Source organism: Sparassis crispa (assembly GCF_003851025.1).
Source record: "Sparassis crispa DNA, contig_000000F, whole genome shotgun sequence".
NCBI classification, from domain to species: Eukaryota; Fungi; Basidiomycota; class Agaricomycetes; order Polyporales; family Sparassidaceae; genus Sparassis; species Sparassis crispa.
This window is the reverse complement of record NW_020939747.1, coordinates 4,506,534-4,522,912: the sequence shown is the minus strand read 5'-3', so window position 1 is coordinate 4,522,912 and position 16,379 is coordinate 4,506,534. Positions and strand designations below refer to the sequence as shown.

At 55.2% G+C, this 16,379-nt stretch overlaps 6 protein-coding genes and 1 non-coding gene across 7 annotated transcripts; 4 read left to right on the top strand and 3 right to left on the bottom strand.

Moving 5' to 3' along the window:
* Positions 1–45: 45 nt before the first annotated feature.
* On the top strand, positions 46–4,773 carry SCP_0116430 (hypothetical protein; the record flags this gene model as incomplete). The annotated part of the gene is made up of 8 exons (XM_027753863.1): positions 46–262; positions 317–381; positions 430–663; positions 770–886; positions 942–1,229; positions 1,287–2,312; positions 2,368–4,004; positions 4,089–4,773. The coding sequence occupies 8 exons, from the start codon at positions 46–48 to the stop codon at positions 4,771–4,773; spliced, it is 4,269 nt and encodes a 1,422-aa protein (XP_027609664.1).
* A 107-nt stretch (positions 4,774–4,880) lies between these two features.
* Positions 4,881–4,983, top strand: SCP_t0116420. Its single transcript has 2 exons — positions 4,881–4,916; positions 4,949–4,983. It is a non-coding gene; the product is annotated as a tRNA-Gly (tRNA).
* Positions 4,984–5,236: 253 nt separating this feature from the next.
* On the bottom strand, positions 5,237–6,759 carry SCP_0116410 (Putative nucleosome assembly protein; the record flags this gene model as incomplete). Its single annotated transcript, XM_027753862.1, has 5 exons — positions 5,237–5,344; positions 5,397–5,531; positions 5,601–5,773; positions 5,831–6,323; positions 6,406–6,759. 5 exons carry the CDS (start codon positions 6,757–6,759, stop codon positions 5,237–5,239), a joined length of 1,263 nt encoding a protein of 420 aa, XP_027609663.1.
* A 296-nt stretch (positions 6,760–7,055) lies between these two features.
* On the bottom strand, positions 7,056–9,975 carry SCP_0116400 (Ubiquitin carboxyl-terminal hydrolase 14; the record flags this gene model as incomplete). Its single annotated transcript, XM_027753861.1, has 11 exons — positions 7,056–7,373; positions 7,427–7,545; positions 7,605–7,760; positions 7,816–7,911; positions 7,969–8,054; positions 8,101–8,855; positions 8,914–9,032; positions 9,084–9,272; positions 9,325–9,619; positions 9,671–9,820; positions 9,874–9,975. The coding sequence occupies 11 exons, from the start codon at positions 9,973–9,975 to the stop codon at positions 7,056–7,058; spliced, it is 2,385 nt and encodes a 794-aa protein (XP_027609662.1).
* A 309-nt stretch (positions 9,976–10,284) lies between these two features.
* SCP_0116390 (Heat shock protein 70 homolog) lies at positions 10,285–12,359 on the top strand (the record flags this gene model as incomplete). Its single annotated transcript, XM_027753860.1, has 4 exons — positions 10,285–10,395; positions 10,458–10,538; positions 10,593–10,675; positions 10,736–12,359. 4 exons carry the CDS (start codon positions 10,285–10,287, stop codon positions 12,357–12,359), a joined length of 1,899 nt encoding a protein of 632 aa, XP_027609661.1.
* A 181-nt stretch (positions 12,360–12,540) lies between these two features.
* On the bottom strand, positions 12,541–13,630 carry SCP_0116380 (haloacid dehalogenase; the record flags this gene model as incomplete). The annotated part of the gene is made up of 7 exons (XM_027753859.1): positions 12,541–12,787; positions 12,837–12,901; positions 12,962–13,056; positions 13,113–13,215; positions 13,271–13,328; positions 13,385–13,433; positions 13,504–13,630. 7 exons carry the CDS (start codon positions 13,628–13,630, stop codon positions 12,541–12,543), a joined length of 744 nt encoding a protein of 247 aa, XP_027609660.1.
* Positions 13,631–13,932: 302 nt separating this feature from the next.
* Positions 13,933–14,414, top strand: SCP_0116370 (hypothetical protein; the record flags this gene model as incomplete). Its single annotated transcript, XM_027753858.1, has 3 exons — positions 13,933–14,018; positions 14,082–14,255; positions 14,315–14,414. The coding sequence occupies 3 exons, from the start codon at positions 13,933–13,935 to the stop codon at positions 14,412–14,414; spliced, it is 360 nt and encodes a 119-aa protein (XP_027609659.1).
* Between the last annotated feature and the right edge of the window lie 1,965 nt (positions 14,415–16,379).

Below are 16,379 nucleotides of genomic sequence, written 5' to 3'. Positions count from 1 at the left end.
CGCGACTGGGCGCTTACGCGCTTGGTTCATGATTTATTTCGAAAAATGCCGATTTATTCAGAGCTTGCCAACTGGGACGGCTCTCTCGACCGTCACTATCGCCAGCGCACCCCTCCATCACCACCACCATCACTACCACCAGCGGCATTGGCAACAACGGCGCCGTCAGCTGCGACAACGACGATAACGCTTCCTCTTCCTCTCCGCCTACCCCCCTCTTCTCATCAACACACGAGCAATACACGCCCTGCGCCCGCCATGCGTACGCCATCGTCTGTCGCTTGCAGTAGCCCGCGATATAAGCCCCCGTCGTCAGATGACCGTGACAGCACCGACGTCGCCGCGATGCTCCTGTCGTACGAGTCAGATTCAGAGGTGCCGGTCAGTCTTGTCCGCCGTCCTCTTTGACTCGTCTTATATCCAATGCAGAGCTCAATCTCAGCAGAGCGTGTCTCATCCGATCCAGACAAATCCGCCCCTGCAGTTAAACAGAGTCCGTACGTTCCCGGCGCAGACGCAGTTGCCGTGCCCGAACTATTCAATCATCCCCTGTCGAACTCGTTACCTACCGCGGACAACGATACGAATATGACTGCGTCTGTCTACGCGCGGTCGAAGACCATCGCATCGGTGCCAGACACGTCCGTGCAGATGCACAGTCCGGTGCGTCACCTTGCTCTCTCGTTCTTTGCATATCCTGCGTTCGGGCTGTTTGGTGACCTGCAACCGCCGCCCATCCTCCTTCCGCCTCGTCTGACGGTTCACGCAGATGTCCAATCCTCACCCTCGCGCCGTGCTCCAAGCCTCTCCGCAGAGCGAATTTCGTCCGGGTAACAACATGCCCCGTGGACTCTCCGGCCCACACAGGCCGACCTATGTCCACCAGGTATGTACCAAGCCTCTCCCTGCATTGCGATTTGCGATAACCATGGTTGGACCAGCGATCTTCGTCAGAGGTCCGGCACCTCATAGAGCTACCTGACGCTCTATCACCCGCTCCCCAGGCGTCTCCCTCGCGCGCGCGATCGCAATACAATACTACGTCACTGACTTCCACGTCTCAGGCCGTCGTCACGACGCGTCTGCCCTCCGACACGTACTCCCCCGGTTCCCTTTCCGTCACAGCGGATGTCCTAGTGGCATCCACCCCTGCTCTCCACGATGTCGCGAGCGCGAGCCAAATCCGTCGGGAGGAGCTTCAGGACAGCGAGCAGGTTGCAGATCTGGAGGTGCGTCGCTCCTCTCGTCACCCGCTTGGCTTTATTCACGCACTTTCTTCTCTGAAGTATCCGTCATTCGACCAAGAATGGGCGTTCGGCGCACAACCTGACGCGCCGGGCGACATCGTCATGGCAGGGCCGGACGATGTCCATAGAGTGCAGACGCCGACACCAGCGACCTGTTCGTTGGACCAACTCCCTGCACCATTCGCGTCGCTCGCTAGCCCTGCCGCGCACTCGGACGATGGCACGGCCGACATGCAGCTGTCGGACGACCCTGATGAGGCTGCCGATGCGGAGGACGCCGCGGTCGCGTTCATCGACGCTGCCGTGCACTTTCTCGTCCCACACACCTCGGAGCGAGGTGCGGTCGGTTACGAAGATGGAGGTGTGGATGCGGGTGTGGTTTCGGAGTCAAAACATTCGGGTGGGTCGCGGCAGGATGCAGGCGCCCAGGAGGTCGATGAGCAGACACTGTCGGAGCGGCGGTCAGCGCTGGAAGATCCAACTAGCAATGTGTTGGTGGAAGCGCCGCACGGCCACATTATGGAGGCGGAGAATATTCTGATGGAGATTTCGACAGCTACCACCGAGGATGCCGACAATATTGCAATGGAAATTTCGACAGCTACCGACGAGCGTCGTACACCGAATATCGATAGTGACGATGATTCAATACCGGATGTGGCTCAAAATTCTACGGAAGTGCAAGGGGTGAGCTCTGAACCCATCTTCCCCAAGTCCAGCTTCGCGGAAATGGACGTATCGGTGCCGATAGAATCTGAGGACATGTTGTCGCCGGTGCACGTCGTCTCTCCACACAATCCGCAGCCACTTGGCTTTTTCCTTGGTGCAGGCTCGTCGAACAACACAGCGAGCTCAATCGTGCGCGATCTACCGATCTTATCCTATGACGTGGACGCCGCGGACTTGATCGTGGACGAGATTTCATCTGCAGGATGCGACCCTACAGACGCGCTAGTCACTGAAGATGCAGTACGAGACTCAGACATGTCGATTAACCGTGCGGGCGTTGCGCCAATAAGCGCAGTTCACGGATCTGTACCGCAAACACCTCCGGCGACACGCATCGTGAGTCTTGTACTTGCATATTTATGCTCTTCACGTTAACTCAAGTGGTGCGTAGCTACCATGCTCACTAAGTCCGCTCAGCACCTTGGAAAGCTCTCCTCCCGTGCCATTGGTGGTTCCAACCCGTCAGCCCACTCGCACGAATCGTGCATATGTGTTCGTCCCACCTCTGCCACCTGGCGTGACCAAGGAATCGTACAAGTCGGCGTCCGAGTTCGCATTCCTCCAGGCTGCTACTACTCCTGCCCCGGTACCACCAGCGTCTGCATCAGCCTCGGCACCCCCGCTGAAACGCAAGCGCGGCTGCCCGTCTAACTCACAGGCGCAGCGCAAAAAGCCAAGGGCCGAAGCTCCCCACCGCCCCGCAGACTTCCACGTCGATGTTTTTGCTACGCTGGTCCCAAACTACCAGATTAATGTCGAGGATGAGATCTACTCGACGCCTGGCGGCGTCTGTGTCGCGCTTCGGCATCTGCATAAAGACATCAGCATGGTCCTCAGTAGCATGCAGCTGCGCGAGCCCGCTGCATCGCCCATGCGGAAAGCACCCGCCGACGCGGATCGCGGGTGCGAGAGCTTATTTGACGAAGAACGTCTTCCCGCTGTTTCCTCAGGGGTGCCCACGCCCGGTATCACTCCTGACACCGCGAACGCGAGCACCCCACAGAGCCGGCTCACCTCGCCCATGCTGCCGCCGGCGCCAAACGCCGTGGGCAACACGGTGCCGCTTGGCGGGCTCAGCTTTGACCTCCATGAGAAGACGCGCGACGCCCAGAACGACATGCTGTTTCACCCTGGCCCCATCGATGCGTTCCCCGACAGCTTCCTCGGCTTCAGCTCTGGCACCGTCGGGCCATGGATGCTCGGCGGGGCGTCACACGATGTGGACATGGACATGAGTCCGGACGCGGATCATGGATTTGGATTCGGGGACGGTACGATCGACCCGTCGCTGCTCGGTGCCCCGCCCATGCCTCCGTTCGAGGTCCAGCACTATTCACCCAGCAGTACGCCGTCTCCGCCTCCGGCTGCGCATCGGCGCCTTGAGGTGTCTATGAGTCCTGTTGCGGGGCCGTCCCGTCTCCCTGCGAGGGACAAGGCCAAGGCACCCAGCGCCCGAACTCGCCCGAAGCCTCCTTCAGAGAATTCATGGGCCTCCGAGCACGAGCTCGATGTGATTGTGGTGGTGGATTCCTTGGACGACGAGTACAAGCCGGCACGAGATGTGAAACCCAAAACCAGTGCGAAGGCCAAGTCTCCCTTGAAGCCCAAGGCGCCACCAAATCCGAAGCCCAAAGCTCCGCCGCGGCCGAAGCCTCATGTCGTTTTCGAGATGATCCCTAGCAAGTCAATATTCGATGAGGAGATCGTGTCTGGGAAACGCGTGCGGAAACCCAGTGCCCGTGTCCTCGCCACGCAGTCGATAAGCCCTGCGCCTGCCTCTTTGTCTTCGCTCTCGTCGCTCGACTCGGACAACGACGATGCGGGCCAGCCGAAGCAGGTAATCACACGCGTAGGGCCTCTCATAGATGCGGCGATCACCCGCGTAGGGCCCCCCGTAAACGCGGCGAGAACAACGATTACCTGTCACCATTGCCGGCGTAGCGCGCCCCATCCAAAAATGCGATGTACTGCTATTCGGAACGACCAAGTGTGCGGATCGTTGTACTGCCATGTGTGCATCTCTAAACGGTGCGTGTTGCTGCTCCTCGATTACCCACTTTCTGGCTGCATCGCTGATGAAAATAATCTTCTACATTTGCTTCGGTCGTACAGATACCCCGAGATCATCTTTGACGCCGACGCTGTGTCCTTCACCTGCCCGCGTTGCCTGGACATGTGCAACTGCGACGTGTGCTGCAGGAAGCGCGGCGTGCCATACGTCTCTGCCCGGCGCGGGCCCGCCAGAGCAGGTTTCACAGACGCGGATGGCGCACCCGCTCCCGCGCGGGTGTTGACGCCGACGCCGACTCCCCCGCCCGAATACAAGTGGACGGCGCCGCAGGGCGCGTTCTGGGGGACGGTGTACGGCATGCACGGCGAGCGCGTCGGGCCCGGTTTCCTCGGCAACAGCAGCGGGATCGTCTTGGGCCCCTCGGCCGCGTCTCGAGCCCCATCGGGTCGTCGTAGAGTATACGTTGGGAAGCCGCAGCCTCACTGGCGTTTGCTGCCCAAGTCGGATTCTGATGCAGGGGTCGTCTCACCGGGAGTGCGCGCGTATGTGGGGGACGTGACCGCACTCAGGCTGCGCGGAGGCCACCGCTCATGCTCGCCGTGGCACGAGGGTGTCGGGAACGTGGAGTTGTTGGGGGACGCGGGTCATGCGATGATGGAGGGGAATGACGGGGTCGATGCGGATGCGGATGCGGTAGGGGAGGTGGATATACAGGCTGTCGGGGATGACATTGGGTTTGTTATTGCTGAGGCGCTTCATTTAGCTAAAACAGCTACCATGGGATGATGTATCTGCCATTAGTGGTTGCGCATTGGTTTGGTTTATCTTCCGTTCCTCTACTTAGTCAAAATTTACCAAGGCTGTAGATGTTGATTATACTCAGTATGATGAGTACACTGATGGTGAAACGGTATCATGCTTGCCTTCCATTCATTCGTCCACGGGTATACATATATGCATTAGCAAGCGGCGCGGGTTCGACTCCCGCTCAGTGTAGACACCATGTGGCGAGATATTTTACTTTTGCGTACTTACGTACTATCTTGACGAAGTACTTCAGCATTATACGTGAATTACGTAATGAACAAAGCACTTTCAGAATACATGACATAAGAGTAGGGGCAGTGCAGAATTATGTCTTGTGTTTAGAACCGTCAGTGAGCGAAACAAGCTTTATTTCTCCATACCAAGGGAAGGCGTAGGATTGCCAGCGAAGATTTGGCGATTGATGGCATCGCGACACTTTGAATCACTGCTGCTTGCACTCCTCCGGATTTACGTTCGTCGTGGTTGCCCCCGCCCCACGGCCCTTGGGTGGAGCGCGTCTCCTTCCCGGAAGGTCGTCCTCGTCAGAGTCCTGAAGTTGGTGCGTCAGTACACTGAGAGAGCGGGAGAGTGGATGTATGCACCTCATCCTCCTCGAAGCGGTCGTCATCATCGTCGTCCTCTTCGTCATCTTCGATATCTTCGAAATCGTCGTCGTCATCAATGTCCTCGTATTCTAGTGCCTTGCCGGTGAAGAAGTCTACGGCACGAGGGATGACCTGCGGACGTACGAATCACTACGGTGAGCGGAAGGTAGTGGAAGACTAAAAGCGGTGATGGGGACGAACCTTCTCCTTGATGTCCTCGCCGATTTGGTAGTCAACCTCAAGTTTCTCTTCCAGCTCGTTCAGCTCCTCATCTTCCAGTTCCGTATCATCATCGGGGGGAACTGGAGGTGAGAAGAAGTTGAAGAATGAGTCCGCTGGGCGGGCCTTGCGGATGAGACGCGTGCGATTCGTATCTACCATTTTTAAAATCAGGGAACGCACTCTTTTCATCGCAGTGTTATGTTACTCACTCTTGTTCCGCTGCTTCTTGATCTCGAACTCCTTCGTCAAGTCCTTATCCTCTTTCCACTTGATCTCGGTACCGATCGCACGATCATACATGAAATCACCCGAGTAACCTACCTCTTCTTGATAGAGATAGGTCTTTTCAAGAATTTCGTTCTCAAAGAACTCGTTGGGGCGGAAGATGAAGAGAAGTTTGAAGCCAGGCTTGGGGTCGCTTGCGGGAAGGTATGACAGGCGGATGTCAACCAAGTGCTTGAGCGCAGCCGCATCGCGGTCGGTAATGATGTCGGAGAGACCGACATGATTCCTAAGTGCAGTGAGCCAGAACTCAGGGATGCCGCTCGTCGAGGGGGCCACATCCTTGGGAAGCAGAGTGTGGTCTGGGTCGTCCTTCAGCGACTCCTGCTCGCCAGTATCAATCTCCTCCGCGGTGGGTTGCGAAGCGCCAGTGATGATCGCGAGGCGGCGGTCGTACAGAGGAACCTGCAACTCAAGATACTGCACGACGAAGACGAACGAGGTGAGCATCTGGCTGGGATCGGGCAATCGCACGCAGTTGGGGCCGCAGAGCGACACATACCTTCTTCTCGAGCTCGAGACACTCGCGCTTGTACTTGTTCTGGAGCTCAATCTGCTTGACCTGCACGCCCTTGAGAGCCTCGATGTTCCGCTTCACGTCATTCGGGAGACTCTCAATGTAGCCCGAGCTCTTGCCGACGAGCCCCGCGAGCTTGCCTTGTACCATCCCGAGCATCGCGTGCTGCATAGCCGAGGCAGTGGGGGACGCCTCCTCCTCCTCTGCCTCCTGGTCTTCACTAATGTCGGGCACAGTGGGACGCGAGAGCCCCGCAGCGATGGGTGCGTGGGTGAGAGGGGTGTTTTGGGGAGTCGGTGCGGTAGGGTCGACTTGGCTGATTGGAAAGTGGTCGGACATGGTTTACGGGAAGATGTGAAGAGAGGGATGAAAAAAGGCGTAAGATGGCTAAGAGGCAGCGACCGTCGAAAATAAGCGTCGGGGTTACAAATCGGGATAGACTTTCTGCGCTTGATAGAACCGCTGTAACAACGCTGTAAATGACTACATAGTACTAGTACTAACCGCCTTCAGAAACATGCGCGCGTCGGCTAATTCCCCAACGTAAAACTGGGCACACACATCTACGGCTTGCGAGTTTACATGTTTTGCATCGTATCATGTATAGTCCGCCTGCAGCTAACAGACAAGTCCGCCTACACCCTCTCATAGACGTACAAGTACGCCATCTTCTTGAGCTCCCGCACGCTCTCCGCGTCCGCTTTGACCACCTTCTCGTCATTGAACAGCACCCACGAGTCGCCCACGCGGATGTGCGCGACGTAATGCCCAGAATGCACTGACGGGCCCTTGTGCGAGATGAACGCCTTCAGCGCATATTTGGCCGGCAGCACCGCTGAGCCCCCGGGTGCAGACGGCTTGGGGCCCCCGCTCACGGAGCCCGGAGGTGCGTCCTCGCCGCTATCGTCAGGATGAGAGAATAGCCACTCTACCGCACGCTCCGCGTCGTCGCCCTGTGTCCTAGTCAGTGTGGGTCGGGGCGCAAGTAGTCCAGCAGCTGACGCACCGTCTGGCGAAGCGCCTTGCGGGCCTGTGCGTGCGTGAACCCCATCTCCACCAGCATGCTGATCTGCTCCGGTGATACTTCTGGTGCCGCACCCCCAACTGCAATCGGTACATCGATGTCTGCGGGAAAACGTTAGCCAATGGGCAGAACCCGACGACGAGCTAGGGCTGTTACATACCAGGTTCCTCCATGTGCTCGAAGAGCCAGTTCATGGCAGCTTCTGCGTCGTTGTTCCCTGTCGCAAGTAGCGCCTTCTGGCATCGAATAGTGGGGAAACCCATGGCTTCCAACTGACCCATAGCCGCTTCGTTGAATTGGGGCAATGCGGGTGCAGCTGTTTGAGGTGTCTTAATATTCGGTAGCTGCAGTACCATTTGTATGAGACGAACCTGCTTTATCGTCCGGAAGCACCGTCTCGCCAGGTTGGAGGCCACCACCCAGATACTCGTCAAGCTGCAACGCATCCGATACATCGACTGGAATATCTGAAAGAGGAGTAGTTAGACAGAAAATCGAAGTGGGAGACGAGACGGATTTCCCACCTAGTTTCGAAGGAACCCAGTTGACAAGCTGGAATTTTTTTGCATGAACCACGAGCACCTGCGGGAAAGTCGCAAACTTTGATCGCCTGTTATACGTCAGGACAGACCGAACCGAGAAAAGAAAACACGCACTTTGTCGCAACAACACTCTTCTGGCACCCGGGACACGTATACTCGAGCGCCTCCGTACCGGTCAAGACATCCAAACACCGCTTCAATGCCACCTCCTCCCAAACAGTCTTCCCTTCCGAATCCTTTCCACACTCCTTCACGGGCACCGGTACGCTTACCACGTCCATCTGGTCCACCCTGTACCTTACACCCTTGCACTCCCCGCACTGCAACCGCTGCTCCATTCCGAACTGGAACACCTCCGTCGGCTCCTGCGCCTGCACCTGCGTCTTCTTGGCGTGCCGCCGGAGCACCGTAAGGAGATACGTAAAGAACTCTTCCGAGTCCTGCTGGCGCATCGTCGCAAACTCCTCGTGCCCGCGGCCTATGAGCGCCTTGAATCCAGCAGGGCGCACGCCCTCTTGGAACACGGGTGTCGGCTCGGACGCGTCGGGCACTGGCACTGCTGAGCCTGCGGGTGTCGGGCGAGGGTGCGAGTAACGCCCAGAGAGTAGCCCGTCCGCTAGCTTGTGCATCTGGCAGTCAATGCAGTTCGCAGGGAGCGCCTCCCTGCATGTCGCCCAGTGTGCTGCCGCAGAGGGGTAGTACCGCTCCTGGAACGCCGGCAGGGAGAACACGGTCTGTATCACCGATGCCATGTAGCAGCTGTTTCCGAGGTTCGATAGCCCCGTCAGGCCCGGTCCGAAAACGGGCTCGAGAGCTTTGCCGTCTTCGCCCGTCAGGGAGAAGTCAAACTTGAGGTTGTGCTCGATTTGCTGCGCAGTGCGAGACGCGTCAGTGCACGCTGTGGATGCCCGAAAGCGCGTATCTTACGAGTTCCGTCATCGATTTTTCCGTCTTCGTCTGGGTCTGCACGTTGATTCCGAACGCAGCGAGATGCGCGGCGAGCTCAGGATCCAGCTTCGCATCGTTGCATACATAGCAGTAGATGTCTGTAACGTCATCGTATCACGTAGTTTGATACAAAACTAGTGAAGAAGTACCTGCGCCACCCTCCGGGGTAATGGTCCCAAGCTTGACACTCACTGGGTGTTGAGTCTCCTCGTAGTGCTGCAGACCGTGTCCGTTACCGCCGAGGCCGCCGTATTGCTGGCGTCCGCAGCCGAGCGAACCGCAAGTCAGGCAGAGCCACAGGTTCTCCTTCAGGTCGCATTTTGAGCAGTGCGCAAGACCTGCAGTCGAACTTTAGTGCCACAAGTGTAGACAGTGTACGAACATGCGCACCGGAAGCAGGAATAGGCTCGGTGGAAAGTTGCTGGAGTGTCAGCGTGTGCTCGCAGGGGACGATCTCCTCTTCCCAGGCCTTGACTTCAGACTGGCGCGCAGAGGACAGGGACTGCATCACGGCGTCGCTGAGGGACTTGACGATGGGATCCAACGACGCGTCTGGAATCTCGAGACCGTTCTGGGGGTAGCACTTCCAGCACTTGATCACAGTTTTGTACTCGTACTTGTCCTCATCGCGCTCTTCCACGATCGCTAGCTTTTTTATTTTTGCAGGCGGTTCCTCATCTTCTGACTGAACAATTGCAGTGTTAATAAATGTGGAGTAGAAGGAGAAAGAACGCACACGATTGGCCGAGGGCTTCAGCTTGCGCTTCACATTCAGGGTGAATGCATGCCCAGATTTCTCGAAGTGGGTTCGCGCATGATGCCTGTCCTTGTCGAGACACCCTCCGTTAAAGCAGATTAAGCAGACGTCGATCCCGAGCGGATGGTCCTGCGAAAATCCATTCAATCAGAGTGTCTTCGGTGAACACGAGCGTACGCCACCTGATTGTCAAAACACTGGGTGCATTCTTCTCTGTGCACGGACTCCGAGACCTTAGGACGTTGTAGGCGAGCGATCTCGCTAAGATGGGTGCAGGTCGACATTCCTGCACGGCTCACGTTCAGTATAATTCTGGCCGCAGGGCTCGGCGCCCCTTCACTCCATCGCACCTGTTTGGTCGCTTGTCTTTTTGGGAGACTATAATACGCTTTGGGCGAAAGATGTGAGAACTGAAAAGAAATGCCTCTATTATTGAAGCCTGATACTGAACACTGCGGTGGAGTGAAGTTCGTTCAAGCAGTTAACGTTGGCGCCCACAAAGTGCACACTGGCACGTGACATATCATCGCACGTGGCATCGAATTTCTTGCTGCAGCACCAAGCACCTCACATCTTTACTTTCTTTCACCACCATGGCCACTCCGAATGGCACTGCAGATGCACCCATCGAGGTTTCTTCCGCCCCCACCGTGGTGGGCATCAATTTTGGAAATTCCTACGCGTCCATCGCGGTCCTCACTAAGGTACATTTCGTTCTTTCCGCGTAGCGCAGACGATAGATAATTCTTGCATTTCTTAAATTCAGGAAGGACTCGCAGACTGCATAGCTAACGAAGATGGAGAGCGTCAAATTGCATGTACCCTCGCGTTCCACGGCGAAGAGTTGGTGCGTCCGTTATCCGATAATATACGATGCGCTACTTATTTTTTCTACCAACAGTACGTCGGCAACCAGGCCAAGCACCAACTCATAAAACATCCCCAGAATACCATCACCGGGTTCCGAAATCTGCTTGGAAAAAAGTCATCACACCTCGTCATTTCCACCAGTATCGTATTGATGAGTTTGTCCCTTTCGAATAGGTTCTCTGAGCTCCCATCAAACAAGCCAACCGTATCGGCACCTGTCATCCAGCATCCTGACCTTCCAGACGTGCCTGCATATAAAGTCCAGGTTCTCCAAGCTTCCCCTACACCGCTAAGCACTACGGCATCCAACACACCGGCTGCATCTCATGCTGCAACGCCACGCTCCGAGCCCACACCCGCCGAGCGCGTCCTCACTGTGTCCGAAGTTACTATAATATTCCTCAAGTCTCTAGTGCAGTCAGCAGAAGATTTCCTGGGCAGGAAGGTCCAGGGCGCGGTCATCAGCGTCCCCGCGTGGTTTGAGGAGGCGCAGAAAGTCGCGTTGGAAGAGGCGGCTGCGGAGGCAGGTATTAATGTCCTACAGCTCCTCGAGGAGGCCGGTGCCGCTGCTGTCACTACCACTTTCGGCCCTCCGGCAGAGGGCCTCAAAGCAGACCGCACACAACTCCTAGTAGACCTAGGTTCATCGGGCCTGGAACTATCCCTTCTCTCCATTCGAGACGGCCTCGCCTACTCGCTCGCGACTCTCTCCGACCACAGCGTGGGCGGGGACGCGATCGACAATAAATTGATGAAATACTTCGCCAAAGAGTTCACCAAGAAGACGAAGACTCCGCTAGTGGTGTGTCCCGCGGGGGATGCACAGGATCGGCGTGCGGAGGCTAAGCTGCGACTCGCGGTCGAGCACACAAAGCGCACGATCTCCGCGTCGCCCGGCACGGCGACTTGCTCAGTCGAGTCGCTGAAGGATGGGCTCGACTTCACCGGCAGCATCACGCGACTGCGCTTCGACATGGAGGTGCGCTCTGTATATGAGACTGTGCTCGCGCGCGTGCGCGAGCTCGTCGCCGTTGCAGGCTTGGATCTATACGATGTCGACGAGATCGTGTACATTGGCGGTTCCACGAGTCTTCCTGGGCTTGACGACGCGCTAGCGCAGAGCTTCACGGGGACGGTCGTGACGCCATTTACTACAGGCACCGTCGTGGGCGGTGGCGTGGGCGATCCGACGACGATTCTCGCTCGCGGGTGTGCGCTCCAGGCGAAGGTGCTCGCGCTGCTTGCCGAGGGCACGGAGGAGGAGCGTGAGGTGAAGAAAGCATTCACCCGCGGTAGTAAGTGGACGCAGGCGAAGGCGACTTCGAAGACCATCGGGATGCTATTCCCTGAGGAAGGCGCTGGCGATGGGACCCTCGGGGGGCAATGGATTCCTGCGGTGCTGAGAGAGACCCCTGTGCCTTGTAGAAGGGTAGTAACCTTCGACGTGGATCTCGGCGAAGGCGAGAGAGAGAAAAGGGCAGGCTTCGAAGTCTGGGAGGTGAAAGAGGGTATCAAAATCGAGAACGTTAAGCCACCCAGGGGTGAAGAAGACGAGGCGGAGGAAGACGAGGAGGAAGAGGCAGAGATTGAGGTTAAGGAGAAGACGATAGAGAAAGAAAATCTTCTTGCGTCCTTGGTGCTCGTGGCAAAAGAGGCGAAATTGGTCAACGGACGGTGGACAACAACACTGGAGGTTCAATTCTTGATCAATGACAGTGGAGATATAGAAGTTAGCGCGTCGGAGGTAGGTGCTTCAGGGAAGGGTGAAAAGACCGTTGTCAGTATCCCTTCTGCATAGATCAAAAGTAAACATTAGTACCGCAGGTAGAGGTACTCTTGAGTCGTGATTACGTCGTTGCAACTGGTGCCTTGCAACTCTCTTGTTCAACTCCAGCATTTCAAGTTCGAATCTAATGTGGGTCTTTAAAAGATACAATTACTTACACGTACATATGGCCGGCACGATTCAAGCGCAATATTCACTTGGACAGCAAGGTAGCAAGCTCGATGAATGAGTCAACCACCGCGTCGACTTCACCCCCATTCGCCTTGCTCTTGACTTGGTCGCGTACTTCGAGGGGATCCTCTGATAAACGACGCACGTAGACGGTCTTCATACCGCAGGCGGCCGCTGCCTGCAGGTCGTAGATGTGAGCCGCCACCATAGCGCAGCTGCTGGGCGCTAACGATAGATGCTGCATGGCACCGAGGTACACTTTCGGGTTGCTAAACAGACGCCTCAATGAATGGACTGCAGACAGAAGACGGTACCAACGGCTTGTAAGAGCCCAGCAGTTCACCGGAGTACACAACGTCCCAAGGGAGCTCGGTATACTTAGCCTGATCGTGTGTTGCATCAGAGAATATTGTCAAGCTGAGATGGGTATCGTCACCGCGTACCATGTCTACCAACAGCCTTATATTTCCGTTGGAAAGAGCACCGATGATAACTTTCTTCTTCAAAGCGTATAAACCTTCGGTGGCATCAGGCCAACCTGACATGCCAATCCATCAAAAATCAGGGTAGTGCCTCTGAGACTGAGACACAAACCATGCAAACGGTGCCACATTAGGACCAGCTCCTGCCGCTCGTCGTCATTCCAGCGCGACGCCAAGTGTTTCCATCTCGGCGAATCCAACATTTCATCGAGAATCTGCAAGAACGCCTTCGTCAATCACAGTGAACATTGTGCGATCCTGATCGGCGACCTCTCTGTGCATCACATCGATGTTAGTAGGGCCTTCGCCGCCTTGTGCGACGCGCCGACTGATGAATAACGTCTTTCAGCAAGACTCCGATCCTCTAATGCCTGTGCAGCGTACACTCCCTTGTAATAGCCCTTCCTCCATTCATCCGCAAATTCCACCCAGTCTGTTGGTATGAAGGCATGATTTAATCAATTGGCATGAACGCAACCTGGCCCTGGGAGTCAGAAATCAACCTTCAGAGATCGATCCTTCCGTGCGTGTACGGAGCTGTTCGGAGACGCTTTCCCGCCAATCCACTACGGTTCCAAAGACGTCGAAAAGCAGTGCTTGCACGCCCTTCAGAGATTCGCTTTGAGACATGATTCCAAGTTGAAGAGCTGGAATTTTATTGACGACTCGGGGAGGGAGTCAGTCGAGGACTCGGAGTCGGCATGGGCATGAGTCACTATGTATGTACCCGCTAGCTTCTGTTACCGCTGCGCGGCGCGGCCCATTTTCTGCACTCGATATTAGCCTACTCACTCCGGCCTGAGTTCGCTGTGTTCATACTGTCATAAACTTATCTCTAGATTTGTGTCACTTGCGAAGCGATTCTGAACCAGGGAAGACCTTGCCAAGTATAAACGAAGCTGACAATCTTTGGATATCCCTGCACAACGGCGATGTTTCATGTACACTCGGGAACTCGTTTCACGCCCAGTGGGGCTGAAGACGTTTTCAGTTCACCCCGTACAGTCAAATTTCACTGGTGATTGTATTCGTACCGTCGCAGATTCATAGAGTTGATGCGTATCTACATATGTACCGAAAGCTATAGCTATCGCCCAAGAGGCAGATTCGATGCCTGTTTTCGACAGTTGATCTGGACCGCTGAAAAACCATCCAAGAAGTTCTATATCCCGCAAGAATGCTTCGATATCATCTTTCTCCAAGATAAAATCGCTGTTCTGTGTGCGAGCGGGCTGAAGATTGTGACTCTCGATGAGTACGCCAACCCGCTGATGTGCATGACCATGCCAAAATCCACTCAAACTGGCCTTGTAGCTTGCAGATTGTATCCATGCCAGACTTTGAAGATCCTCATCTGGTGGCCATATACAGGAGATACGATTCACATCGACCTTTGGGCATCTTCCACGAGTAAGGACCAGTATCTACTATGTTATAACGGTACAACATCTGGAAACTGCAACAAGTCACGGGCTACAGAGGACTATATTGTAGGGACTTGGCTAGTCGAGTGCTAGCCGAGCCTATATAGGCGGCTGTAGACCCCCGAGAAAAACACCAAGAATCCACTCTCTGTAACTATTGTGAATTTTGATCTCTCCTCTCTTTTTCAACAGGATTGGCACTTTCATCAATATTTCTTTAGGTGTATTCATTCGGTCCTTGTGCAATCGAATGGGCAGGAACGGCCGAGCAAGTTGTGTACCACCCTTCATACATACTTCAGTTCCACCACCGATTCATCGAAGTCCGACATGTTGAGACCGGTTGTCTCGCGCAAATCATACCTGGGAATAACGCGCGCTTCCTGTGGAATGGAAATGCCATAACGAACCGTTCCGGCCACGATTTCAACTCTCTAGATTGGCAAGCGTATATGTCACAGGACCCGCAGATTCTTGGTGTCAAGGATATCGTTCATGGTTACAGATGCCATGGTATCCAGTCATACTGACAACTACAATCGACTATCCTTTTCTTATTCTCCTAGCACACCCAGCCTAACTTATGGAGAAACTTGAAGTCGCACTCAATTTCAGTATCTTCTCTTTCCCTGCTTATATCGTTTTAATATCGCTGACGTTCTCTCAGCCGGATGCAAGCGAGTGATATAAAACCATCGCTGCTGCCCCTGCGGGTAAACACCTCATTCCAGTAAGCAATTTTTCATCGTGGCGTTAAATTTTTTGACTTCAACCTCTGCAGTGAGATTGATTGTTACCGAACCAAATTCAGGACGGATCTGACAGCGATCTAGTACCACCTGTGCTTTGCACGTTCGTTGCATCTGCCTGAGGCCTCATCTGGTCGATACAACTTTGCTCCAGCATGGTTGCGCAGGCCGTCAAGTTCCTCGTGAATGCAGAATCTCGGTACAGTAATGGGCGAGCCCTAATGTTAATGAGCACACGTCTTTACTTACTCGTTTATGACTCACATGAAGAGCCTCACTGCGTGAAGTTCTCGCATTTGGTGTGACCCCAGTCTTGTCCCAAGTTGTCTACCTGGCGTCTGCAGTTTCGTGGGCGCTCGTTCTACGTTTTCAACCGTGTACTTCCGCCAGCGCGAAAAGTTCTGCATTGCGTATCCGGATCCAGCCGCCCATATGAAAAGCTCCCGAACTTCCAACGCACCCCAGACGCCCGGAACCCTTAGGCCAATGCGATTCTATCAGGAGAGCGTATCATGTAAGATTTCATACGACAAAGTTTGGGTTCGTCCCACTTTCACATACTCATGGTGATCGCGCCTACTAGTTCCTGTTCGTAGCTCAGCGGATAGTCCCGGGTTGCTGCTGCTTTTCGCCCTCGCTCCTCCATCGAAACAGCGAAGAGTTGCCTTACCATGGTCAGCCACCATCCACCATCCACCATCCACCTCTTCAGAATCCATATCAGTGAAGCATGGTACAGGTACGTACATCACGAGAGAGACTATCGTCTCCCGTTGGGCCCCATTCTTGGGCGTTGCTAGTTCCTGAGGTACGTACTCCTCACTCATGGCGGGCTGCCCTGACACCGCGTATAGTCGCAGCGCGGGCGTAATCTACACTTTACCATTTGTAACTTTCAATCATTGGTGTCAGCTTCCCTGCACCATCCGAACCAGTCGTCGAACCCAACCAGAAGAGTTAGAACAACAGCGACCCATACGGAATTTTTCTTCAGAGTCACAGAATGTGACAGACGATGTGACTCCTACCGTAATGGCTGCAGCGACGAGGAGGAATTGCCAGAAGGGGCACCAAGTGCTCCAGCGGGAGGTTCCACGCGAGAAGACCTGAGAAGGCGCGCCTGATACGAGGACTGCAAGTTCCTCCTACTATCGCCGTACTGCTGCTATTTGGGATCGGCAATTTCTTGTTGATCAACATCTTCAA